Source organism: Leucopleurus acutus (genome assembly GCF_964270905.1).
Source record: "Leucopleurus acutus genome assembly, chromosome: 1".
NCBI classification, from domain to species: Eukaryota; Metazoa; Chordata; class Mammalia; order Artiodactyla; family Delphinidae; genus Leucopleurus; species Leucopleurus acutus.
This window is the reverse complement of record NC_139142.1, coordinates 77,572,421-77,597,143: the sequence shown is the minus strand read 5'-3', so window position 1 is coordinate 77,597,143 and position 24,723 is coordinate 77,572,421. Positions and strand designations below refer to the sequence as shown.

The window sequence follows — 24,723 nt, the reverse complement described above, 5'->3', positions numbered from 1 at the left end:
AAACCCCTGAAATTGCTAAATGAGAAGACCTGAAAAGGGTCCCGGGAAGTCATGACCCTTTAAAGGTGTTGGTTTACAGAGTGTGAAGTAGGCAATTCACCAGCTATACCCAGGAAGCAGCACAGCAAGTGCCCATCACTAGGAATCAGAGAACAGGTCATTCTGAAGGGTGGTTGGAACCACCGCAGGCCCACAATGAGTGTGGTCTAACTTCTGTGACAGGGAAAAACTCCTCCATGTGGAATACGGTTCACGATTTCAATAGAAGATTATTCAAATGAAAAGCAATTCATTACTGTCTCTTCTGGTTTTTTGGGACCATTTTTAGGGCTCCAACAACAAGGACAGATTCACTAAGGGCTAGGATCAAAATCTCAGGTGTAAAATCTTTAGCAAAGGCTGGAGATTCAGGGCCCTCTGAGGGGCTCCCTGGCCTTCGGTGTGGACGTGGAGAGCTGGCTGGCCAGCTGCTACCTTGTTAGAGAGAGAGGAACCTGGCTCTGTCACTTTTCCTCTGAGGCTCACAAAACACAGAAGCTTATTTTAGCTTCAAGGGCTAAACAAGAGATTGCAGGGTGAGAACAATGAGTGGGATGTCAAGATTTTTAGGGTTGTTTTTTTCCTGTTATTATCAACAATCTATTTTCTTAACAATGTCACTTAACTTTTCTCTGCTTCCTTTTATCCCTATAATGGATATACTCAGTTTAACTTCCAAGTTCCCAAAGAGTTAATGGTGGCAAGATGTGTTGATAAATATTTTTAAAGCTCTTTGACTTCCTTAGAAAGAAAGCAGGCTTGTGAAAAAATTCCCTGAGAAAATATTTAGAGATTCAGTACGACTGAGTCGAGAAATCTCTAAATTATGAGCCCTTAAAAATAGCTTTTTAAGGTAAAACATATTAGTGTACTGTGTGTGTGTGTGTCTGTGTAGATATATTACGTGCATACCGTTTCTCTGATTACAAAGTAAACAGTAAAAATAACTGAATTTTGGAATTTCAGGTCTCAATGTTTAGTGAGATATAGATGCTACAATTAAACCACTTCCCTTCATTTGTAGAATTTGTCTCCGACTCCACTTTGAATGACACTCTCATACATCTGTTCTGCAGGAGTAGTAGCAAGACCTGTTTGAAGTTTAAATCCATGACACCCTTTGTAGAACAGTGGCAACCTGATCAAAACACTGATCAAGCAGAAATGCTTTTGTGTTCTGATCAACAGGGCCCAATTCAGTCTCTCTCTAAGGAGAACGCGCGCACACACACACACACTCTCCCTATATTCAGGGCCGAGGTTTTCCTTCTACCCCCAACTAATAAAATCAGGAGGCTGCAATGAGGCGAGCGGCACGCAGTTTGATGTCCTCAGCAGGATACGGGGAGTCAGAAGTGGCGCTGTAAATCCAGAGCGGGGCTTCAACACCGTGTTAAGTGTGGCCCGACTCTCAGAGAGTTCCCTTTGATGCAAGTTCAGTATATTAATGGGAAAAGCATTCACTTTTATTTGTCTGTACTGTCTGCGACAGCAAGGCTGCCTCATTTAGCCTGGGCCAACATGAAAATACACAGAAAAGCAATCTGCTGCTAATTAGCACAGCTCCCCTTTCATTTACTAGCTAGTAATTGGAAGGGGTTAAGAAAGTGTAACTTATCAGATCACGTGAGTGTATTTGCTTGTGCGGACAGCAAACCTCCCCCGAATTTCCCTATGAACTCGGAGGCAGTAATCCTTCCTCGACATCCACTTGATCTGAAAGGCGATACTGACACGGGTGAGGTGCACACACTTTGTTAGGTTTGAGAGGGAGGTTTCCTAAGACCCCCGAATGGGGTGTTAATCAATCTATTAGAGCCTTACCTTTCTTTAGATATGTTTTTACTCTCCCGTTTCCAGATTGTCTTGAAGTCACTGCAGAACTCATACCACACCATAAACACGTAGTTGGGTGTGATCTCCTTCTCACCAGACTTTGGCTTCATCCCAAAATACCCTACTGTTGTTTCAAAACTGCAAATGTAGAGAAAAAAACAGTGAGGTAGAGGGTGAGAGGCTGTCAACACTAATGCCCATTAGGGGAGGCGAGGGGACACCGGGAGAGTTTCTCCCACACGCTTCGCTTCTCTTTAGCACAGAAGCCCAGGCTTGAGTCACTGTGACTCAGTAAGACCTACGTGTTCAAGCCAATTATCTAAGAAATTTAACATGATTGGGGATACTCCTGGGCACATCTTATCTGTATAAAACCAGCATGTATAATTCCAGGGTGTATGTAGGTAAAACTTTTGGGGTTTGTTCTTCATCTCAAATCCATGTCATTTACCTGCTCTTTGTGTTATGTTGAACGATCACATGGAACGCTAATGACATGTTGGTTCTGTATCACCAGCAGTGGACAGTTAGAGAGCCCACGGGGAATCATCAATCTGTTGAGTGCTTCACAGAAAATCAAGAGACTGTTCTATCCTTATTCCGGCATCTGCTGGCTTTATAATCTTGGGTCAATCATTCAACACTGGGCTCTCAGTTTTTTCAAGGGTACAATAAGAGACGTAGACCAAATGATATTTAAGAAAGCTACATTTTAAAGCTGGATGTGATACAGGAATACAAACCATCAATGTACAAAAATACATATAATTGAGGATATAGCAAGGATTGGAGGAAAAACCATTTTTGATCTTAAAAAGTGATCTTTAACCCAGTCAGAAAAGAACCCAGGTTTTACAAGGGTGATTCCCAGATATCACTAAGAACCTCCTGACCTACCCCTTGGAGGTTCATTCCCAGATGACTACCCAGGCCTCCCAAGCAGCCCTTCTTGGAGGCACTAGCTTTACAGCAATTTATAGCTCTGCCCTCATTCCTTCTCCCCACCCACTCCAAGCCCCACAAGCTCATTTGCCATGAGCGGGAACACTTAAATAAACGGGCCCCTTTTCTAGGGTGTTGGAAACTAATCAAAGCAGGAATGGCTGGCCAGGTTTATTACTCAATGCTCTATCATCTGTTCAGACACAGCGTTGGTTGTTTTTTTTTTTTTTTTTTTTTGGTGGCCATCCTGAATACTGAGTTTCTAATGGAACGCTAGTCAATGGCGATTGTAAAACCCTGAAGCCCCATTACTGTTACGGAGCATACTTTCAACTCAGTCTCAGTTATTGGGCACTATGTATCTCATAAGATTTTATCACATTTCACAGATGAACTGTTAATTGATTCCATGGCTATGATTAGGTGAGATCCAAGCTGGAGCTGCAGCTCTGAGTCCCATAAATTCTTTGTGCTTCTGTAAATAATAAATCTGTTTTTAATGCAAATTAAAACTACTGGTCAGGGAATTTTGGCTCCCAGTTATTAAAAGACTAGAAGTGCATAGGTGGAGAAAGGCAATAATTGCAGTAATTTCTTGAGGGACTTCTCTTGTAATTCCAAACACACATATTTTGGAGCAAAACCAGAAAGTAGCAATGTCCACTTTTGCCCAGGCATGACTCCTAATTCTGTGGCAGTCAAAACGCTGAATATACTTTTTATTTCATTCAAAATGAAAATTACATTGATTGTAGCATGGAAATTCGTAAGCAGAGAGTTCTGTAACCTAAAGGAACAGGCCATGAATTTCTTATGGAGTCACGGGCCTTTAGAACTGGAAGGGATGGACCTGTCAGTCTGTCCAATGTTCCCATCTTACAGCTGAGAAAACAGAGACCCAGAAAGATGGAATGACCTTATTCACCGGCAGAGTTGGGTCCCCTGATTCTCCGTGAAATGCTTTTTCTGCTCTACCCACCCCCTGTTGTTCATACTCACTGACCCAGGCATTTAAGAAATAAAATAGTCATGTTTTGGTCTGTTTCCACGTTAGACACCGTTGCCACCTAAGTCATACGTAATGTGTGTGACCCCCAGCAAAGCACATCATTATTCTTTTCTCTTCATTATGTTTACCTTCAACACAGAAACATATTTACTTGTGCAATGAATAGAGAAGAGAAAGTCTTCACTTTTAGTTTTCAGAGGAGCAAATTATCTTCCTATTTTCCAGGATGACATAGTGAAGAGCACAGAAACTCCGCTCACTGGGCTTCAACGCCAGCAGTTCCAGCGTTATTTGGAATGTAGACTGTGAGACCAAGATGTTGCAAGGATGGTACGGTTTCAGAGAATGACAGAATTGTTTGGTGGGTTATCACAGAGCTTGAGAAAAGCATGTCATCATCCTGTGGGCCACACTTTTCCCAACTCTGAATTGAACGATGTACCCTCACCACCTCTCCCCCGGGGAATCTGGGAGGCCCTGCTTGCTAACCCTCAAAGAGTATGAAACCTAAAGGAAATAGTGAATTTCAGCATTTTTCCCCCCTATGTGTTTAAGTGAACCCCTTTAGGAGAACCAAAGCAAACAGAGTTGCAGAGGATGGCCTGGCTTTGGCACTCTGCAACTTTAACAAAGTCACTCTGAGGATGTGTGTCTTATTGGATTTCCCTTTGTTCCAGGAAAAGCCAAAAGCTAGAATATGAACCTACAACTATCTGATAAGGTCTAGACTACGTTCCTCCCCACCCACCCAAGTCCCGCTCCAAACACAACTCTCTTCCTTTCAGATTTAATTTTGATTCACAGAAGACTGATGATTGAAAACCGTCTGAAATTTGGGCATGAAAACGGCTGTTATTTGACAACAATATTAGAATTTTCTCCAAGAGACAAAGGGGCAATCGTGCTGTTTGAAATTTCTGTTTCTCAGCAGATAACTAAAATAGCTTTCAAAATTGAAAAGATTTATTTCTCATCATATGTTGTGTTCTATAAAACTTTTCTGCTTCCCTCTCAACTGTTCCCTGACTCCTTTTCTCTCTGCTGTAATTCCTTGTCTGATTTCTATCTTTTCGATTCAGCTAAACATTTTGAGAGTTCAGCCAATGATTATATCAAAGAGCCCACGGCAAAGGGAACGGTTTTACTTTTGCAGTGTTGAGATGCCAGGGCGGAACATATCCGCTTATTGCCCCTCATGCATGCCTTTAGAAACTGCTGAGGAAAAGCAAATATTCCTTAGCCTCAGAGTAAATTGTTTCTCTTGAGAATACAACATAAGAATTTCCTAAATCTCACTCGAATGTTGCAACACTGACCACCAACCTCCTTCAAGACTGTAACCAAACAACTGTGGTTTCTACGTTAAAGATGGGATCTAACATATTTCATGTATGACATGAAAGCTAGACTACCTTCACCACAAAGTCACGGAAAACGCTGACAACCGAAATTTATGACCCCCCTCAGCATAGCTAATGCACAGCACCAACTTCGGCCCCTCTCACACGGGCCCCCTTTTCCTGAAGCAAGAATCCTGAAGAAGAATTAGAAATTTGACATCCACCTTAGAAAGTGAAATTCTGCTTGGCCTGATACCCATGTGTTGATGGTCCTTTTTATGCCTATGGGATACGTCTATAACACAGACACACCAGCTTGACACACCGACGAAGGGAAGCTTACTACAGGGATAATGTAAGCTCTATAGGGGATAAGGCCAATAAGGGGGCACAACCTAAAAATCTATAAACAGAAGCATGGGATTGTCTTGGTTGTCAAAGATTACCGTGCAGAGATGATAATCATGACCAAGAACATGTCTGCCCTTAGAAAGATGCAAGATTTGCCCTCGCCTTGCTTCCTTCTGCATATTTATTCTATTGGCACTTACAGCGGGAAGCAGGGCAAGATGTCAGTGTCTGTCAAGGCAGAACAGAGCACTGACTATAGGCTTTCAGTACTCTCGGAAACTGTGGTGAGACGGGAGGAAAAACGTTCATTTCTAGAACTTGTTCACCTGCACTGAATGAAATCCCCTCCTCACACATTTGTAAAGCTCATTTTCCCTTATCTACTGTTTCCTGTCCTTATCTCTTATTTAATTTTCTCGTACTTGTAGAACTGGTCCCAGCAAAATTTATCTCAGTTCTCAGCCCTCAATATGAGAAAGCCTCCGTGTATGCCCCCCTCACCTTTCTAAGAGGGAGGGAGAGCCAAGCTGACTAACCTGGCCCACCGAAAAAAAGAAAGACCCCCATGAGGGATCACAGCCAATGATTACTGGGCTCTACCAGGTGAGGTGGATGGTTCCGCTTGGGTGTCTGTGAAGAGAGGGAAGAACATAGAAGAGGCCTGAGGTAGGTGGGAGGGTGAATAGAAGACCTCTGGGGTCTCTTGCCCTTTTCTGTGCACATAGAGAGGGAAGTCCCTTCTCCCCATTTGTCCCTTGTTTACAATATCCTCCATAATGGTTTAATCTAGTTGTAACACTAAGAAGGACCCCACTGTTCCCAGCGTCCGTGAAGTGTCTAGGTGCAGAGTAGTGGAGGAGAGGCAAACAGATGCAAATGGTGTCCTGACTCCTGAGGCAGGTGAGTCACTTCCGGATGATCCCCTGCTTCTCGAGGAAAACTATTGCCAAGTCCTATTCCTGGAGCTTTCACTCTAGCTCTCCCTAGACTCTTATTGCTGCTGGATGCAGAGTCTTAGCAGATGGGGTCAAAAGAATGGCTAGTCATTCATTCTGCTAAGTGAGGTGAGCCAATCATAAAAGGGAAACATTCTGTATGATTCTGCTTACATGAGGTACCTTAGAGCAGTCAGAGTCACAGAGACAGAAAGTAGAATGGTGGTTGCCAGGGGCTGAAGGGAGGAGAGAACGGGGGAGTTATGGTTTAATGAGTACAGAGTTTGCCTTCAGAGAGGATGAAAAAGTGCTGGAGACGGCTGGTGTTGACGGTTCTTGATAATAACAGAAGAATGGCTAGGCAAAGAAAGACGTGGGGCCAGTTCAGAGCTGCTTACCTTTTCTGTGCATTCTCCAAGTGACTTTCTTCCACTGTATGCTCTTTTTTGGCTGTGAAAGAAATAATTATGGTTAAAATCGTATTTTCTTCCAGCATATCCTTTGTGTAATCTTCTAACTTTGATTATACCCATTCATTATCAAAATAAATCCGAATTCAGGGGTTGGAAGGCCCTACCACGTGTCCTGGCAATTGTACTCAATTCGCTACATCCACTACCACGGCTTTCTTGATAACAGCTATAGCTAATGGTGGCCATATAATTCATGGTTCTCTCTGGGATAGTTTTGAAAGGGGGGAATATTACTAATTACTCTGGGCCAAGGCTTAAATTGTAACATTCCTGGCCAGACTGGATCACGTGGTCAGCCTAGCTATAGCTGGTCTCTTTGGGAGCCTTGGCATGTGCTCAGCACTCCCCCTTTCCCCACAACAACCACTACCGCAAAATAAACCCAGTACCACCTGCAGTAGTTCTGCTCAGATTCAGAGGAATTCACTGTAATCCTTGCATACTCTGTCTCTACACCCATGGTCTAGGGAAGCCTATGGTCTCTTTTCTGAGAATGTTTTTAGTTTTTTAAGGAACCTCCATACTGTTCTTCATAGTGGTTGTCTCAATTTACCATTCCCACCAACAGTGCAAGAGGGTTCCCTTTATTTAATATTTGTAGATTTTTTGATGGTGGCCATCCTGAGCAGTGTGAGGTGATACTTCATTGTAGTTTTGATTTCCGTTTTTCTAATAATTAGTGATGTTGAGCCTCTTTTCATGTGTTTGTTGGCCACCTGTATGTCTTCTTTGGAGAAATGTCTATTTAGGTCCTCCACCCATTTTTTGATTGGGTTATTTGCTTTTTTTTTTGTGGCACGTGGGCCTCTCACTGCTGCGGCCTCTCCCGCTGTGGAGCACAGGCTCTGGACGTGCAGGCCCAGTGGCTATGGCTCACGGGCCCAGCCGCTCCGCGGCCCGTGGGATCCTCCCAGAGCGGGGCGTGAATCCGCATCCCCTGCATCAGCAGGCGGACTCCCAACCACTGCGCCACAAGGGAAGCCCCTATTTGCTTTTTTGATATTGAGCCGCATGAGCTATTTCATCAACAGAGGAATGGATAAAGAATATGTGGTACGTATATATAATGGAATAGTACTCAGCCACTAAAAGGAACGAAATTGGGTCATCTGTAGAGACGTGGATGGACTGTCATGCAGAGTGAAGTAAGTCAGAGAGAGAAAGTAAGTCAGAAGTAAGTCAGAAAGAGAAAAACAAATATCGTATACTAATGCATATGTGTGGAATCTAAAAAAGTTGTATAGGTGATCTCAATTGCAAAGCAGAAATAGAGACACAGATGTAGAGATATGGATACCAAGGGGTAAGGTGGGGTGGAATGAATTGGGAGATGGGGATTGACATATGTACACTATTGATACTATGTATAAAATAGGTAAGGTAACTAATGAGAACCTACTGTATAGCACAGGGAACTCTACTCAGTGCACTGTGGTGACCTATATGGGAAGGAAATCCAAAAAAGGGGATACATGTATACGTATAGCTGATTTACTTTGCTGTACAGTATAAACTAACACAACATTGTAAAGCAACTATACTCCAGTAAAAAAAAGATAATACTGTCATATATGATAATACAACTCTTACATGAGACATCTTAAAAATGTCTAGAAAAAGCATCAAGTCATAAGCTCTATGAGCCTTAAGATTCCTTTCATTTAGATACCCCATGCTCTTGGGTTGGAAGAATTAATATCATTAAAATGGCCATACTACCCAAAGCAATCTACAGATTTAATGTGACCCCTATCAAACTACCCATGACATTTTTCACAGAATTAGAATAAATAATCCTAATATTTCTATGGAATCATAAAAGGCCCCAAATTGCCAAAGTAATCCTGAGGAAAAAGAAAAAAGCAAGAGGCATAACCCTCCCAGACTTCAGACAATACTACGAAGCTACAGTAATCCAAACAGCATGGTATTGGCGCAAAAACAGACATATAGATCAATGGAAAAGAATAGAGAGTCCAGAAATAAACCCACACACCTATGGTCAAATAGTCTTTGACAAAGGAGACAAGGATATACAATGGGAAGAAGTCTCTTCAGCAAGTGGTCCAGCAAGCTGGACAGCCACATGCAAATCAATGAACTTAGAACACACCCTCATACTATACACAAAAATAAACTCAAAATGGCTTAAAGACTTAAATATAAGACATGATACCATAAAACTCCTAGAAGAGAACATAGGCAAAACATTCCCTGACATAACTCGTACCAATGTTTTCTTAGGTCAGTCTCCCAAGGCAATAGAAATAAAAGCAAAAATGAACAAATGGGACCAAGTCAACCTTACAAGCTTTTGCAAAGTGAAGGAAACCATAAACAAAATGAAAAGACAACCTACAGAATGGGAGAAAATACTTGCAAAAGATGTGATCAACAAGGGCTTAATTTCCAAAATATACAAACAGCTCATACAACTCAACAACAAAAAAACAAGTAACCTAATCGAAAAATGGGCAGAAGACCTAAGACATTTCTCCAAAGAAGACATACAGCTGGCCAACAGGCACATAAAAGATAAAAACTACAATGAGATCAAAGATTAAAACTACCTCACACCAGTCAGAATGGCCATCACTAAAAAGTATACAAATAACAAATGCTAGAGAGGGTGTGGATAAAAGGGAACCCTCCTACACTGTTGGTGGGAACGTAAGTTGGAGCAGCTATTATGAAAAACAGTATGGAGGTTCCTCAAAAAACTAAAAATAGAGTTGCCATATGATCCAGCAATCCCACTCCTGGGCATATATATCTGGACAAAACTATAATTCAAAAAGATACATGCAACCCCAATGTTCACTGCAGCACTATTCACAGTAGCCAGCACATGGAAACAACCTAAATATCCATCAACAGATGAATGGATAAAGAAGGTATGGTACACATATACAGTGGAATATTACTCAGCCATAAAAAGGAATGAAATGACGCCATTTGCAGCAACATGGATGGACCTAGAGATTATCATACTAAGTGAAGTAAGACAGAAAGAGAAAGACAAGCACCATATGATATCACATGTGGAATCTAAAATATGACACAAATGAACTTATCTATGAAACAGAAACAGACTCACCGACATAGAGAACAGACATGTGGTTGCCAAGGGGGAAGGGGTATGGAGGAGGCATGGAGGGGGAGTTTGGGATTAGCAGATGCAAACTAGTATATATATAATGGATAAATAACAAGGTCCTCCTATATAGCACACGGAACTATATTCAATATCCTGTGATAAACGTAATGGAAAAGAATATTAAAAAATAAAAAAGAATGTAGGGGAAAAAGCCTGGACCTGTCTAAGAGGCAAGAGACCATTGTTTCGGGGTGCGCGAGGAGAGGGGATTCAGAGCACTGTCTAAACGCGCTCCAGAGATGAGCGCAAGCCACGGTTATCAGCGTGGACACCGGAGATGGGCATGAAATGCTAAGGCTGCTGCTGCAGCCACCAAGAAGCCTGTGTGCAAGCACAGGTCACCACCCACACCTCCCCTCCCGGGAGCCTGAGCAGCTCGCCACTGCCAGGGTCCCGGGATCCAGGGACAACTTCCCCGGGAGAACACACAGCGCGCCTCAGGCTGTTGCAACGTCGTGTTGGCCTCTGCCGCCGCAGGCTGGCCCTGCATTCTATACCCCTCCATTCCCCCCGGCCTGAGTGAGCCAGAGTCCCCTAATCAGCTACTACTTTAACCCCGTCCTGTCTGAGCGAAGAACAGACGCCCTCAGGCGACCTACACGCAAAGGCGCGGCCAAATCCAAAGATGAACCCCAGGAGCTGTGCGAAAAAAGAGAAAGGTAAAACTCTCCCATCAGCCTCAGGAGCAGCATATTAAATCTCCACAATCAACTTGATGTACCCTGCATCTGTGGAATACCTGAATAGACAACGAATCATCCCAAAATTGAGGTGCTGAATATGGGGAGCAACGATATATATATATTTTGTTCCTTTTTCTCTTTTTGTGAGTGTGTATGTGTATGCATCTTTGTGTCATTTTGTCGGTATAGCTTTGCTTTTACCATTTGTCCTAGGGTTCTGTCTATCCGGGTTTTTTTTTAGTATCGTTTTTATCACTTGTTATCATTGGTGGATTTGTTTTTTGGTTTGGTTGCTCTCCTCTTTCCTTTTTCTAATTACTTAAAAAATTTTTAATATGTTTAAAAATTATTTTTTATTTTAATAACTTTATTTTTCCTTCCTCCCTTCCTCCCTTCCTCCCTCCCTCCCTCCCTCCCTTCCTTTCTTTTTTCTCCCTTTTCCTCTGAGCCGTGTGGTTTACAGGGTCTTGGTGCTCCGGCCGGGTGTCAGGCCTGTCCATCTGAGGTGGGAGAGCCGAGTTCAGGACATTGGTTCACCAGATATCTCCCGGCTCCATGTAATATCAAACAGTGAAAACTCTCCCAGAGATCTCCATCTCAATATTAAGACCCAGCTCCACTCAACGACCAGCAAGCTACAGTGCTGGACACCCTATGCCAAACAACTAGCAAGACAGGAACACAACCCCACCCATTAGCAGAGAGGCTGCCTAAAATCATAATGAAGTCACAGACACCCCACCAGACACAGCCCTGCCCACCAGAAAGACAAGATCCAGACTCATCCATCGGAACACAGGCACTAGTCCCCTCCACCAGGAAGCCTACACGACCCACTGAACCAACCTTACCCACTGGGAGCAGACACCAAAGACAACGGGAACGACGAACCTGCAGCCTGCAAAAAGGAGACCCCAAACACAGTAAGTTAAGCAAAATGAGAGGACAGAGAACACAGGGCAGATGAAGAAGAAAGGTGAAAACCCACTGGACCAAACAAATGAAGAGGAAATAGGCAGTCTTCCTGAAAAAGAATTCACAGTAATGATAGTAAAGATGATCCAAAATCTTGGAAATAGAATGGAGGAAATATAAGAAACGTTTAACAAGGGCCTAGAAGAATGAAAGAGCAAACAAACAATGCTGAACAACACAATAAATGAAATTAAAGATTCTCTAGAAGGAATCAATAGCAGAATAACTGAGGCAGAAGAACGGATAAGTGACCTGGAAGATAAAATAGTGGAAATAACTACTGCAGAGCAGAATGAAGAAAAAAGAATGAAAAGAATTGAGGACAGTCTCAGAGACCTCTGGGACAACATTAAACACACCAACATTTGAATTATCAGGGTCCCAGAAGAAGAAGAGAAAAAGAAAGGGACTGAGAAAATATTTGAAGAGATTATAGTTGAAAACTTCCCTAATATGGGAAAGGAAATAGTTAATCAAGTCCAGGAAGCGCAGAGAGTCCCTCCCATACAGGATAAATCCAAGAAGAAACACGCCAAGACACATATTAATCAAACTGTCAAAAATTAAATACAAAGAAACCATATTAAAAACAGCAAGGGAAAAACAACAAATAACATACATGGGAATCCCCATAAGGTTAACAGATGATCTTTCAGCAGAAACTCTGCAAGCCAGAAGGGAGGGGCAGGACGTATTTAAAGTGATGAAAGGGGAAAACCTACAATCAAGATTACCCTACCCAGCAAGGATCTCATTCAGATTTGATGGAGAAATTAAAACCTTTACAGACAAGCAAAAGCTAAGAGAATTCAGCACCACCAAACCAGCTTTACAACAAATGCTAAAGGAACTCCTCTAGGCAGGAAACAAAAGAGAAGGAAAAGACCTATAATAACAAACCCAAAACAATTAAGAAAATGGTAATGGGAACATAGATATCGATAATTACCTTAAATGTAAATGGATTAAATGTTCCAACCAAAAGACATAGACTGGCTGAATGGATATAAAAACAAGACCCATATATATGCTGTCTATAAGAGACCCACTTCAGACCTAGGGACACATACAGACTGAAATTGAGGGGATGGAAAAAGATATTCCATGCAAATGGAAATCAAAAGAAAGCTGGAGTAGCAGTTCTTCTATCAGATAAAACAGACTTTAGGGCTTCCCTGGTGGCGCAGTGGTTGAGAGTCTGCCTGCCGATGCAGGGGACACGGGTTCATGCCCCAGTCCGAGAGGACCCCACATGCCGTGGAGCGGCTGGGCCCGTGAGCCATGGCCGCTGAGCCTGTGCGCCCGGAGCCTGCGCTCCACAACGGGAGAGGCCAAACAGTGAGAGGCCCGCGTACCGCAAAAAAAAAAAAAAAAGAATTTAAAATAAAGACTATTACAAGAGACAAATAAGGACACTACATAATGATCAAGGGATCAGTCCAAGAAGAAGATATAACAATTGTAAATATTTATGCACCCAACATAGGAGCACCTCAATACATAAGGCAAATACTAACAGCCATAAACGAGGGAATCGACAGTAACACAATCATAGTAGGGGACTTTAACACCCCACTTTCACCAATGGACAGACCATCCAAAATGAAAATAAATAAGGAAACACAAGCTTTAAATGATGTGTTAAACAAGATGGACTTAATTGATATTTACAGGACATTCCATCCAAAACCAACAGAATACACTTTCTTCTCAAGTGCTCATGGAACATTCTCCAGGATAAATCATATCTTGGGTCACAAATCAAGCCTTGGTAAATTTAAGAAAATTTGAAATTGTATCAAGAATTTTTTTTGACCACAATGCTATGAGACTAGATATCAATTACAGGAAAAAAATCTGTAAAAAATACAAACACATGGAGGCTAAACAGTACATTACTAAATAACCAAGAGATCACTGAAGAAATCAAAGAGGAAATCAAAAAATACCTAGAGACAAATGACAATGAAAATACGACAACCCAAAACCTATGGGATGCAGCAAAAGCAGTTCTAAGATGGAAGTTTATAGCAATACAATCCTACCTCAAGAAACAAGAAACATCTCAAATAAACAACTTAACCTTACACCTAAAGCAATTAGAGAAAGAAGAAACAAAAACCCCCAAACTTCACGGAAGGAAAGAAATCATAAAGATCAGATCAGAAATAAATGAAAAAGCAATGAAGGAAATAATAGCAAAGATCAATAAAATTAAAAGTTGGTTCTTAGAGAAGATAAACAAAATTGATAAACCGTTAGCCAGACTTATCAAGAAAAAAAGGGAGAAGACTCAAATCAACAGAATTAGAAATGAAAAAGGAGCAGTAACAACTGACACTGCAGAAATACAAAGGATCATGAGAGGTTACTACAAGCAGCTATAAGCCAATAAAATGGACAGCCTGGAAGAAATGGACAAATTCTTAGAAAAGCACAACCTTCTGAGACTGAACCAGGAAGAAGTAGAAAATATAAACAGACCAATCACAAGCACTGAAATTGAGACTGCGATTAAAAATCTTCCAACAAGCAAAAGCCCAGGACCAGATGGCTCCACAGGCAAATTCTATCAAACACTTAGAGAAGAGCTAACACCTATCCTTCTCAAACTCTTCCAAAATACAGCAGAGGGAGGAGCACTCCCAAACTCATTCTACGAGGCCACCATCACCCTGATACCAAAACCAGACAAAGATGTCACAAGGAAAGAAAACTACAGGCCAATATCACTGATGAACATAGATGCAAAAATCCTCAACAAAACACTAGGAAAAAGAATCCAACAGCACATTAAAAGGATCATACACCATGATCAAGTGGGGTTTATCCCAGAAATGCAATGATACTTCAATATATGCAAATCAATCAATGTGATACACCATATTAACAAACTGAAGGGTAAAAACCATATGATCACATCTCAACAGATGCAGGAAAAGAAAGTAGGCATAGAGGGAACTTACCTCAACATAATGAAGGTCATATATGACAAACCCACAGCCAACATCATTCTCAATGGTGGAAAACTGCAAGCATTTCCACTAAGATCAGGAACAAGACAAGGTTGCCCACTCTCACCACTCTTATTCAACATAGTGTTGGAAGTTTTAGCCATAGCAATCAGAGAAGAAAAAGAAATAAGAAGAATCAAAATCAGAAAAGAAGAAGTAAAACTGTCACTGTTTGCAGATGACATGATACCATACATAGATAACCCTAAAGATGCCACCAGAAAACTAGTAGAGTTAATAAATGAATTTGGTACAGTAGCAGGATCCAAAATTAGCAGAACATAGCAGAACATATAGCAGTAAAGTATAAGACACTGATGAAAGAAATTAAAGATGATACAAACAGGTGGAGAGCTATACCGTGTTCTTGCATTGGAAGAATCAACACTGTGAAAATGACTATACTACCCAAAGCAATCTACAGATTCAGTGCAATCCCTATGAAACTACCAATGGCATTTTTCACAGAACTAGAACAAAAAATTGCACAATTTGTATGGAAACACAAAAGACCTTGAAGAGCCAAAACAATCTTGATAAAAACAGAGCTGGAGGAATCAGGCTCCCTGACTTCAGACTATACTACAAAGTTACTACAAAGTAATCAAGGCAGTCTGGTAGTGGCATAAAAACAGAAATATAGATCAATGGAACAGGACAGAAAGCCCAGAGATAAACCCACACACATATGGTCACCTGATTTTTGATAAAGGAGGCAAGCATATACAATGAAGAAAAGACAGCCTCTTCCATAAGTGGTGCTGGGAAAACTGGACAGCCATATGTAAAAGTATGAAATTAGAACACTCCCTAACAACATACACAAAAATAAACTAAAAATGGATTAAAGACCTAAATGTAAGGCCAGACACTATAAAACTCTTAGAGGAAAACATAGGCAGAGCACTGTATGACATAAATCACAGCAAGATCCTTTTTGATCCACCTCCTAGAGAAATGGAAATAAAAACAAAAATAAACAAATGGGATCTAATGAAACTTATAGGCTTTTGCACACCAAAGAAACCATAAACGAGACGAAAAGACAACCCTCAGAATGGGAGAAAATATTCGCAAATGAAGCAACTGACAAAGGATTAATCTTCAAAATTTACAGGCAGCCCATGCAGCTCAATATCAAAAAAACCACAAACAACCCAATCCAAAAATGGGCAGAAGATCTAAATAGACATTTCTCCAAAGAAGATATACAGATTGCCAACAATCACATGAAAGGATGCTCAACATCACTAATCGTTAGAGAAATGCAAATCAAAAGTACAATGAGGCATCACCTCACACCACTCAGAATGGCCATCGTCAAATATCTACGAACAATGAATGCTGGAGAAGGTGTGGAGAAAAGGGAACCCTGTTGGGAAGGTAAACTGATACAGCCACTATGGAGAACAGTATGGAGGTTCCTTAAGTAAACTAAAAATAGAACTACCATACGACCCAGCTATCCCACTCTTTGGCATATACCCTGAGAAAACCATAATTCAAAAGGAGTCATGTACCACAATGTTCATTGCAGCTCTATTTACATTAGCCAGGACATGGAAGCAACCTAAGTGTCCATCGACAGATGAATGGATAAAGAAGATGTGGCACACATATACAACGGAATTGTACTCAGCCATAAAAAGAAACGAAATTGAGTTATTTGTAGTGAGGTGGATGGATCTAGAGTCTGTCATACAGAGTGAAATAAGTCAGAAAGAGAAAAACAAATACCGTATGCTAACACATATATATGGAATCTAAAAAAAAAAAAAAAGAAAAAACTCGTTATGAAGAACCTAGGGGCAGGACAGGAGTAAAAAAGACACAGACGTAGAGAATGGACTTGAGGACACGGGGAAGGGCAAGGGGAAGCTGGGACGAAGTGAGAGATGGACTTATATATACTACTAAATGTAAAACAGATAGCTAGTGGGAAGCAGCCGCATAGCACAGGGAGATCAGCTAGGTGCTTTGTGACCACCTAGAGCAGTGGGGTAGGGAGGGTGGGAGGGAGACGCAAGAGGGAAGAGATATGGGGATATATGTATATGTATAGCTGATTCACTTTGTTATAAAGCAGCAACTAACACACCATTGTAAAGCAATTATACTCCGATAAAGATATTTTTAAAAATGTATACATATGTATAATTGAATCACTCTGCTGTAGAGGAGGAGAAAATAACACAACATTGTAAATCAACTATACTTCAATTAAAAAAAAGATGCCTTTCGTTACGGCTACAATGATGCAAAATGAATGGGAAAAGAAAATCAATTGTATCTAGGGCCTATGTTGTGATACTTCATGAAAGGTATTAAAGGATTTTAAAATATCACTGTTTAATTAAGCCTAACTCTGCCATGTGTACCTGTGTGACTAGGCAAGTCACTCATGATCAACTGTGTGGTTACGGCCTCATCTGTCCTCTTAGCATATCCACAGAGACTACCGTCATACAGCTGGTATAAAGATTACATGAGACAATACATGTAAAGCCCTCAGCACCTAAGACACGCTCAGTAGATGACGTGACAGGTATTACTGGCACCTCATCATCATTCCCTCTATCACTGATGATAAAATGTAAATTCTGTCAAGTTACTCCCCTGCTCAGAACAGCTTGCCATCTCTCTTGACATAAGCTCTGAAGTCTTCACAGTGGCCCCGAGGCCCTGCCAGTCTACCCCCTGGCTCCTCTGTGACATCTCCTCCTCCTTCCCATGTTCATTCCTTTCCAGTCCGGCTGGCCAGCTGGCTGATGGAGCGCACTGAGCACGTGCACTGGGGATCTTTGCACTTGCCTCTCCTCCTCCCTGGGGCCCCCTGCCCACAGTCTCTGCATGACTGGGCCCCTCACTCCATTAGGTCTCAGCTCAAACATCACCTTCTCTGATCCTGCTAAATTAAAGACCATCCCTTGCCATGTATCCTCCCCACCCTTTTCCCTATAGCCTCTGTCTACTTGACAGACTAGGCAGTTACTCATTTGTTAATTATACGACATTGAATGGAAGCTTCAAGAGAGCGGCCACTTCACCTGGCCCGTTTTCTTTTGTGCCTTAAACACGGAAAAGTGTCCACATATTAAATAAATTATTTTAGCTAAAAATGTATATATTGGACAATGGTTGCTTAAACAGAGAGATACTAAGTTTCCTAAACATAAAACTTTCTATTCAGAATATGAACACAGGCTAAAGTTGTACAGTATTATCTCTAAGTCCAGTAAATTTCAACAAAAATATTTTTTTATATTAAAATGATTTGGCTTGGATAACAACATCCTTCTCGGTAAAGTCATAGTCATTGCTATCTTTTGTGCTATGATTCCCCCCTATCCTCCTAGCAGGAACCTCTGTGAATTAGTCGGGTTCTTAGTCAATCAGATACAGAGGAGTGACTTACGTCTCTCATGGGCTACCAAGTTCCCCCAAATGTGAAACAAGCTACTGGTTTGTTCTCATCCAGTGATTATTAATTATGCACATGGCCAAACAAGGGGGAAAATTCCTTTAAGGCATGAGTGATCTTCCCGGAGCACAGCTGTTGTTCTCCGTCACCAGGTGTTTCTAACTGGCTACTTCCACTTTGTGCTAAGCAGACTGTGGTCAACCCGTCATTGCATATAAATTTAGTGACGAGAAATACCCTCTCCAAACTGAATTAAGATGAGATTAAGATTGTGCAATAGCTCTATGAATATGGTTATTTGGGAAAAGACAGCATCCGAATGTAAAAGGAGGTATTACTAAGAGGCAATGCATTCTGCAGAACCTCTGAGGGTTTGGGGGACAAGAGCCTTGAGGAAAAGGAGAAGAACCTAGAGATCTCAAGTCTTCCTAAGTCAAGGGCCTATGTACAGAGAGAAAAGGCAGTCACCTCCCTGGTGTGACCTTGACTCTCTACCAGCCTAAAATATTTCTCCTGCCACAATGTGTGAAATTTCCAACCACGTCATTATACATTTTAAGTCCCCAAAACGCTCTGAGCAAAACAAAAGAGACATTACCTAGAAGGAAAACGTTTAAAGACTGGAGTCACAAACTCAAGTTCCAACATCACCAACAAATAAGGTAACTGTAGGCCAAGTGTAAGAATCTTGTCATTCCAAAATTCTACCTCTAACTCTTCAATACTGGAACTGACACAATCCCAGTGCAGGGAAGCCACCAGGGAGTGGGAGAGAAATGGGAAGGCCATGCCCCATTTAAGGGAGGGAAGGCACTAGCCACTGCTACCCGATCTTCCACCTTTTTCAGAGAAGCTAGGTTTTTTGTTTTTTTAACATATATATATATATATATATATAAAATTTATTTATTTAGCTGCATCGGGTCTTAGCTGCAGCATGCGGGATCTTCATTGCAGCGTGCGGGATCTTTTCATTGCGGTGCATGGGCTTCTCTCTAGTTGTGGTGTGCGGGTTCAGTAGTTGCAGCGCGTGGGGTTGCCCCGCGGCATGTAGGATCTTAGTTCCCCAACCAGTGATTGAGCCCATGTCCCCGGCATTGGAAGGTGGATTCTTAACCACTAGACCACCAGGGAAGTCCCACAGAAGCTAGGATATTTTAAACGTATGTTCCCAACTTTAGAAAGATGTTTCAAACAGTCTGTAAGAGAAAGATCCCATTCCCACTGGCCGTATCTGGCTCTGAAAGCTCTAGTAGCTACAGACATCACGACATAGGTGGGTCTGTTCTTTCATTCCACGTGCCAGACCCTGTTCTAGGTGCGTGGGATCCCCAGTGAAGAAAGCAGACAAACGCCCCTGTAGAACGTTCATTCTAGGGGAAGACAGACAATTAAACCTGCGAGAATAAGATGCAGTATAAGTATAAGTATACTTATAAGTATAAGACCCAATGATGGGTCTTAGATGGAAAGCGTCCTTACGTTACAAATATGACGAGTCGTCGCCCTGAGTCCATGTGTGGAGTTTCCTTAGTTTTCTATGCAACAATCCCATGGATAGAGTATATACGTGCTTCTGTTTCAGTTTAGGTTTGGTGCTAGGTGTGGGGCAGGGGGGTGGGTAGGCTTCTAGAAGAGCAAGTTTGGGGGTGGTGTCAGATACTGACACAGCACTAGGGGAGATGGAGAAATGCCAGGCATCCCCGACCTTGCTTTTCTCTCCTTTCTTTCTCAAGAAGCTGTTTCACTGTCTGCAACAAATTATTTTTCAAACCAGGGGAGTAAAAGAGCTGCTTAGAATGTTGATAGTCTCACAGTTTAAGGCAATAAGAAAAACAAACCAGAGTACTAAAATGAGATGTTTCGCTTAACATCAATTCTGTGTTCTCAAGTTCTTTATCGAGTCTAGGTATACACTGTGATGACGGTGATTTACTGGAGGGGCCAGCAGAGAGTGGAATGGTAAGTTTGCTTGGTGACCTACCTACAGCACACTATAATTTCCCTGTCACTGACAGAACCGTGTTGCTTTTCTTACGTTTTCATTTTCTCTGTTAACGAACACTATTTATTTCTCACAATTCTGCGTTGCAGGGAGAAAGCAACACAGCTTCTTTAGAAGGTGTTTTTTGTTTAAGAGATATTTATGTGGATTGTACGTAATGCAGCCTTTACTGAATAAAGGTCATTTGCTTTTGTGTAAATCTTTAATGCCTTGGCATTTTGTTTCCTGGTTCATTTGATGGCCGCTGTCTCCTTAGTTATCACAGAATTGCCCCACTATAACAATTCTGAAATTCATTAAGTGCTGTGGCCTACCAAGTGAAGCAGAAATGGTCCTTTCTATTCAATGGTTGTGGCCCCAAAGAATGCAAATCAGAACTCAAGAGACTTAAAGGCCGAGTTTTAAGCCCAGCTCTGCCACTTAAACGTCATGGACAAGTTGCTAGTGTCCTGTGTTTCAGTTTCCTCCTCTGGAAAATAATGATAACACCTACCTCCCACATAGTTATGAGGGCTACATGAAAAGGGCACAGTGCTTGGGTGAATCAGAATCACTGCAGTCAGATCTTTGACGGTTCCTTGTCATGTAGAGGCTGCTGGGGATTCAAGCTTCCAGTGGGATGGCTGCTTTGGCCAAGTTAAATACAAGTATAGTAGAGTGGACAGAGCTTGCGTTTTGCGGCAGGTGGACCTGAGTCGAATTTCTGCTCTGCCACTTATTAACTGAAAGACTTCGGGGAAGTCACTTAACTGCACTGAGCCTTGCCCATAAAATTGGAATGATAAGATTTATCTTACAAGGTGGTTGTAACTATTGGACACAAAGAACATGAGAGATGAACACAGTGACAGACACATGCCAGGCACCCACGGATGACTGCTATTTATCACTGATTGGCTGGAAGCAAATGCTAGTGGCCGCCGCTCCAGCTCTCTGACTTCGGGATGAATACAGAATTTCAAGCAAAATGCTCTTTTCTTGCTTAAGAATGTCAACAACCATTCTCAGTAGACGATAATTCTCCCTGTGATCATTTTCATGTCAGATCAGGTGTCCTCTGCTCAAAACCTCACTGTTTTCCCATTTTACTCACCTAAAGCTGATGTCCTTACCCTAAAGCTTTTTCACAGGAGGGTGTTCCCTATATCTGACCTAAAGTTATTTTATTTGTTCTTTCAGCTCATTTTGTTTTATTTACTCCTCAGGAGAAAAAGAGAGAAACTGGTTGATAAGTCTGCACATACTGGGAGTTAAGGGGGTAGGTGTGATGGGGAAGGTACTTATGATCATTCTCACTTTTTTTTTTTTTTTTTTGGCTGTGTTGGGTCTTTGTTGCTGCAAGTGGGGTTTTTCTAGTTGCGGCGAGCAGGGGCTACTCTTCGTTGTGGTGTGCGGGTTTCTCCTTGCGGTGGCTTCTCTTGTTGCGGAGCACAGGCTCTAGGCGCTCGGGCTTCAGTAGTTGTGGCACGTGGGCTCAGCAGTTGTGGCACACGGGCTCTAGAGTGCAGGCTCAGTAGTTGTGGCGCACAGCCTTAGCTGCTCCGAGGCGTGTGGGATCTTCCCGGACCAGGGCTCGAACCCGTGTCTCCTGCGCTGGCAGGTGGATTCTTAACCACTGCGCCACCAGGGGAGTCCCCTCACCTAATTCTTTTCACAACTTAATGATCACAGGTTATGCAATCTTTGATCTGATTAACTGAGTTACTTCTCCAATGCTAAAGGAAAGATAATGCTAGGGGTCTGTTTTAACAAGGTAAGTTTTCTGAGAGCAAAGATTCCTTAAGTTCTAGGCTCCATATAGTGACCTGCAGCAGGTTCCCTGCTTGCACAATATATCCAGTTCTCTGCATTGCTACCAGATTGCCAGTTTAAAAGGCAAACTGCATTATGCCACTGCTCTGCTTAGTGTGTTCACTTGGCTCCTCCCCTCCACGTCTTCTGGGATGCACTTAACTCACAAGGTACAGTAAGCCCTCCACAACCTGGCTCCTGCTGCTCCCACTAGGTGCCCCATGCTCCTGTGATGTGGGACTCCTCGCCATTCCCGGCATTCCTCCTACTTTCTTGTGCCTTTATCGTTTGGCATACTGCTTCCTCTGTTGTTTACAAATTTTTAAGTTTTTATTGAAGTATACTTGATGTGCAATATTGTGTAAGTTACAGGTGTACAATACAGTGATTCACAATTTTTAAAGGTTATACTCTTTATAGTTGTTATAAAATATTGGCTATATTCCTTGTGTTGCACAATACATCCTTGTAGCTTATTTTATACATAAGAGTCAGTACTTTTTTTTTTTTTTTTTGGTGGTACGCGGGCGTCTCAGTGCTGTGGCCTCTCCCGTTGCGGAGCACAGGCTCTGTACGCGCAGGCTCAGCGGCCATGGCTCACGGGCCCAGCCGCTCCGTGGCATGTGGGATCTTCCCGGACCGGGGCACGAACCCGCGTCCCCTGAATCGGACTCTCAACCACGGCGCCACCAGGGAAGCCTGAGTCTGTACTTCGTAATCCCCTACCCCTATCAAGCCCCTCCCCCACTTCCCTCTCCCCATTGGTAGCCACTAGTTTGTATCTGTGAATCTGTTCCTTTTTGCGTTATATTCATTAGTTTGCTGTATTTTTTAGATTCCACATATAAGTGATAACATAGAGTATTTGTCTTTCTCTGTCTGCCTTACTTCACTAAGCATAATACCCTCCCAAGTCCATCCATGTTGATGCACATGGCAAAATTTCATTCATTTTTTATGGCTGACTGGTATTCCATTGTATATACATACCACATCTTCTTTATCCATTTACTTGTTGATGGACACTTAGGTTGCTTCCATATCTTGGCAATTATAAATAATGCTGCTGTGAACACTGGGGTGCATGCATCTTTTCAAATGAGTGTTTTTGATTTTTTCTGGATATATATAGCCAGGAGTGGAATTGCTGGGTCATATGGTAGTTCTATATTTAGTTTTTTGAGAAACCTCCATACTGTTTTCCACAGTGGCTGCACCAATTTACATTTCCACCAACAGTGTAGGAGGGTTCCCTTTTCTCCACATCCTCGCCAACATTTGTTATTTGTGGCCTTTTTGACAATAGCCATTCTGACACATGTGAGGTGATATCTCACTGGTTTTTTTTTCTTTTTTTTTTAAGATTTTCTTTTCTTTCTTTTATCTTTTTTTGATGTGGACCATTTTTAAAGTTTTTATTGAATTTGTTACAGTATTGCTTCTGTTTTTTTTATGTTTTGGTTTTTTGGCCCGGAGCCATGTGGGATCTTAGCTCCCTGACCAGGGATTGCATCCACACCTCCTGCACTGGAAGGTGAAATCTTAACCACTGGACCACCAGGGAAGTCCCCTCATTGTGGTTTTGATATGCATTTCTCTGATGATTAGCAATGCCAGGCATCTTTTCATGTGCCTGTTGGCCATCTGCAGGTACTCTGTGGAAAAATGTCTATTCAGGTCTTCTGCCCATTTTTCAATTGGGTTGTTTGTTTTCTTAATGTTGAGCTGTATGAGCTGTTTATATATTTTGGATATTAACTCCTTATTGGTCATATCACTTGCAAATATTTTCTCCCATTCAGTAAGCTGCCTTTTCTTTTTTGTTGATGGTTTCCTTTGCTATGCAAAAGCTTTTAAGTTTAATTAGGTCCTATTTGTTTATTTTTGCTTTTATTTCCTTTGCTTTGGGGGATAGATCCAAAAAAATATTGCTACGATTTATGTCAGAGTATTCTACCTACATTTTCCTCTAGGAGTTGTATGGTTTCTGGTCTTACATTTAGGTCTTTAATCCATTTTGAGCTTATTTTTTAATACGGTGAGAGAAAATGTTCTAATTTCACTCTTTTACATTTAGTTATTAGAAAGAGAAATTAAGGAAACACTCCCATTTACAATCACATCAAAAAGAATAAAATACCTAGGAATAAACCTACTCAAAGGTGTAAAAGATCAGTTCTTAGAAAACTGTAAGACACTGATGAAAGAAACTGAAGATGATACAAACAGATGGGGAAAGATATACCATGTTCTTGGCCTGAAAGATTATTATTAAAATGACCATACTATTCAAGGCAATCTACAGATTCAATGCAATCCCTATCAAAAATACCAAGGGCATTTTTCACAGAACTAGAACAAATAATTTTAAAATTTGTATGGAAATACAAAAGACCCCAAATAGCCAAAATAATCTTGAGAAGGAAGAACACAGCTGAAGGAATCATGATCCCTGACTTCAGACAATACTACAAAGCTACAGTAATAAACCCAGTATGGTACTGGCACAAAAACAAACACAGAGATCAATGGAACCAAATTGAGAACCCAGAAATAAACCCACACACATATGGTCAATCAATCTATGACAAAGGAGGCAAGAACATACAATGGAGAAAAGACAGTCTCTTCAATAAATGTGCTTGGAAAACTGTTTCCCCTGCTTTGAATGCTTCCTCCTCCTGCCTTTCTCCTTCCCAAACACTACCACTGTAAATGTCTTTCCTTTCTTCAAAAACTGAGCTTTACAATG

General features: G+C 41.7%; 1 protein-coding gene across 3 annotated transcripts in view; it reads right to left on the bottom strand.

The window, feature by feature from the left end:
- Positions 1-24,723, bottom strand: part of FMN1 (formin 1) — a gene marked incomplete at both ends in the record, with an annotated part of 398,825 nt that overhangs the window by 23,042 nt on the left and 351,060 nt on the right. For all 3 annotated transcript variants that reach the window (XM_082842082.1, XM_082842083.1, XM_082842084.1), the window contains 2 exons: positions 1,864-2,013; positions 6,851-6,902. In XM_082842082.1, the coding sequence (XP_082698208.1) occupies positions 1,864-2,013; positions 6,851-6,902 (202 nt within the window). The remainder of the gene's footprint in view (positions 1-1,863; positions 2,014-6,850; positions 6,903-24,723) is intronic.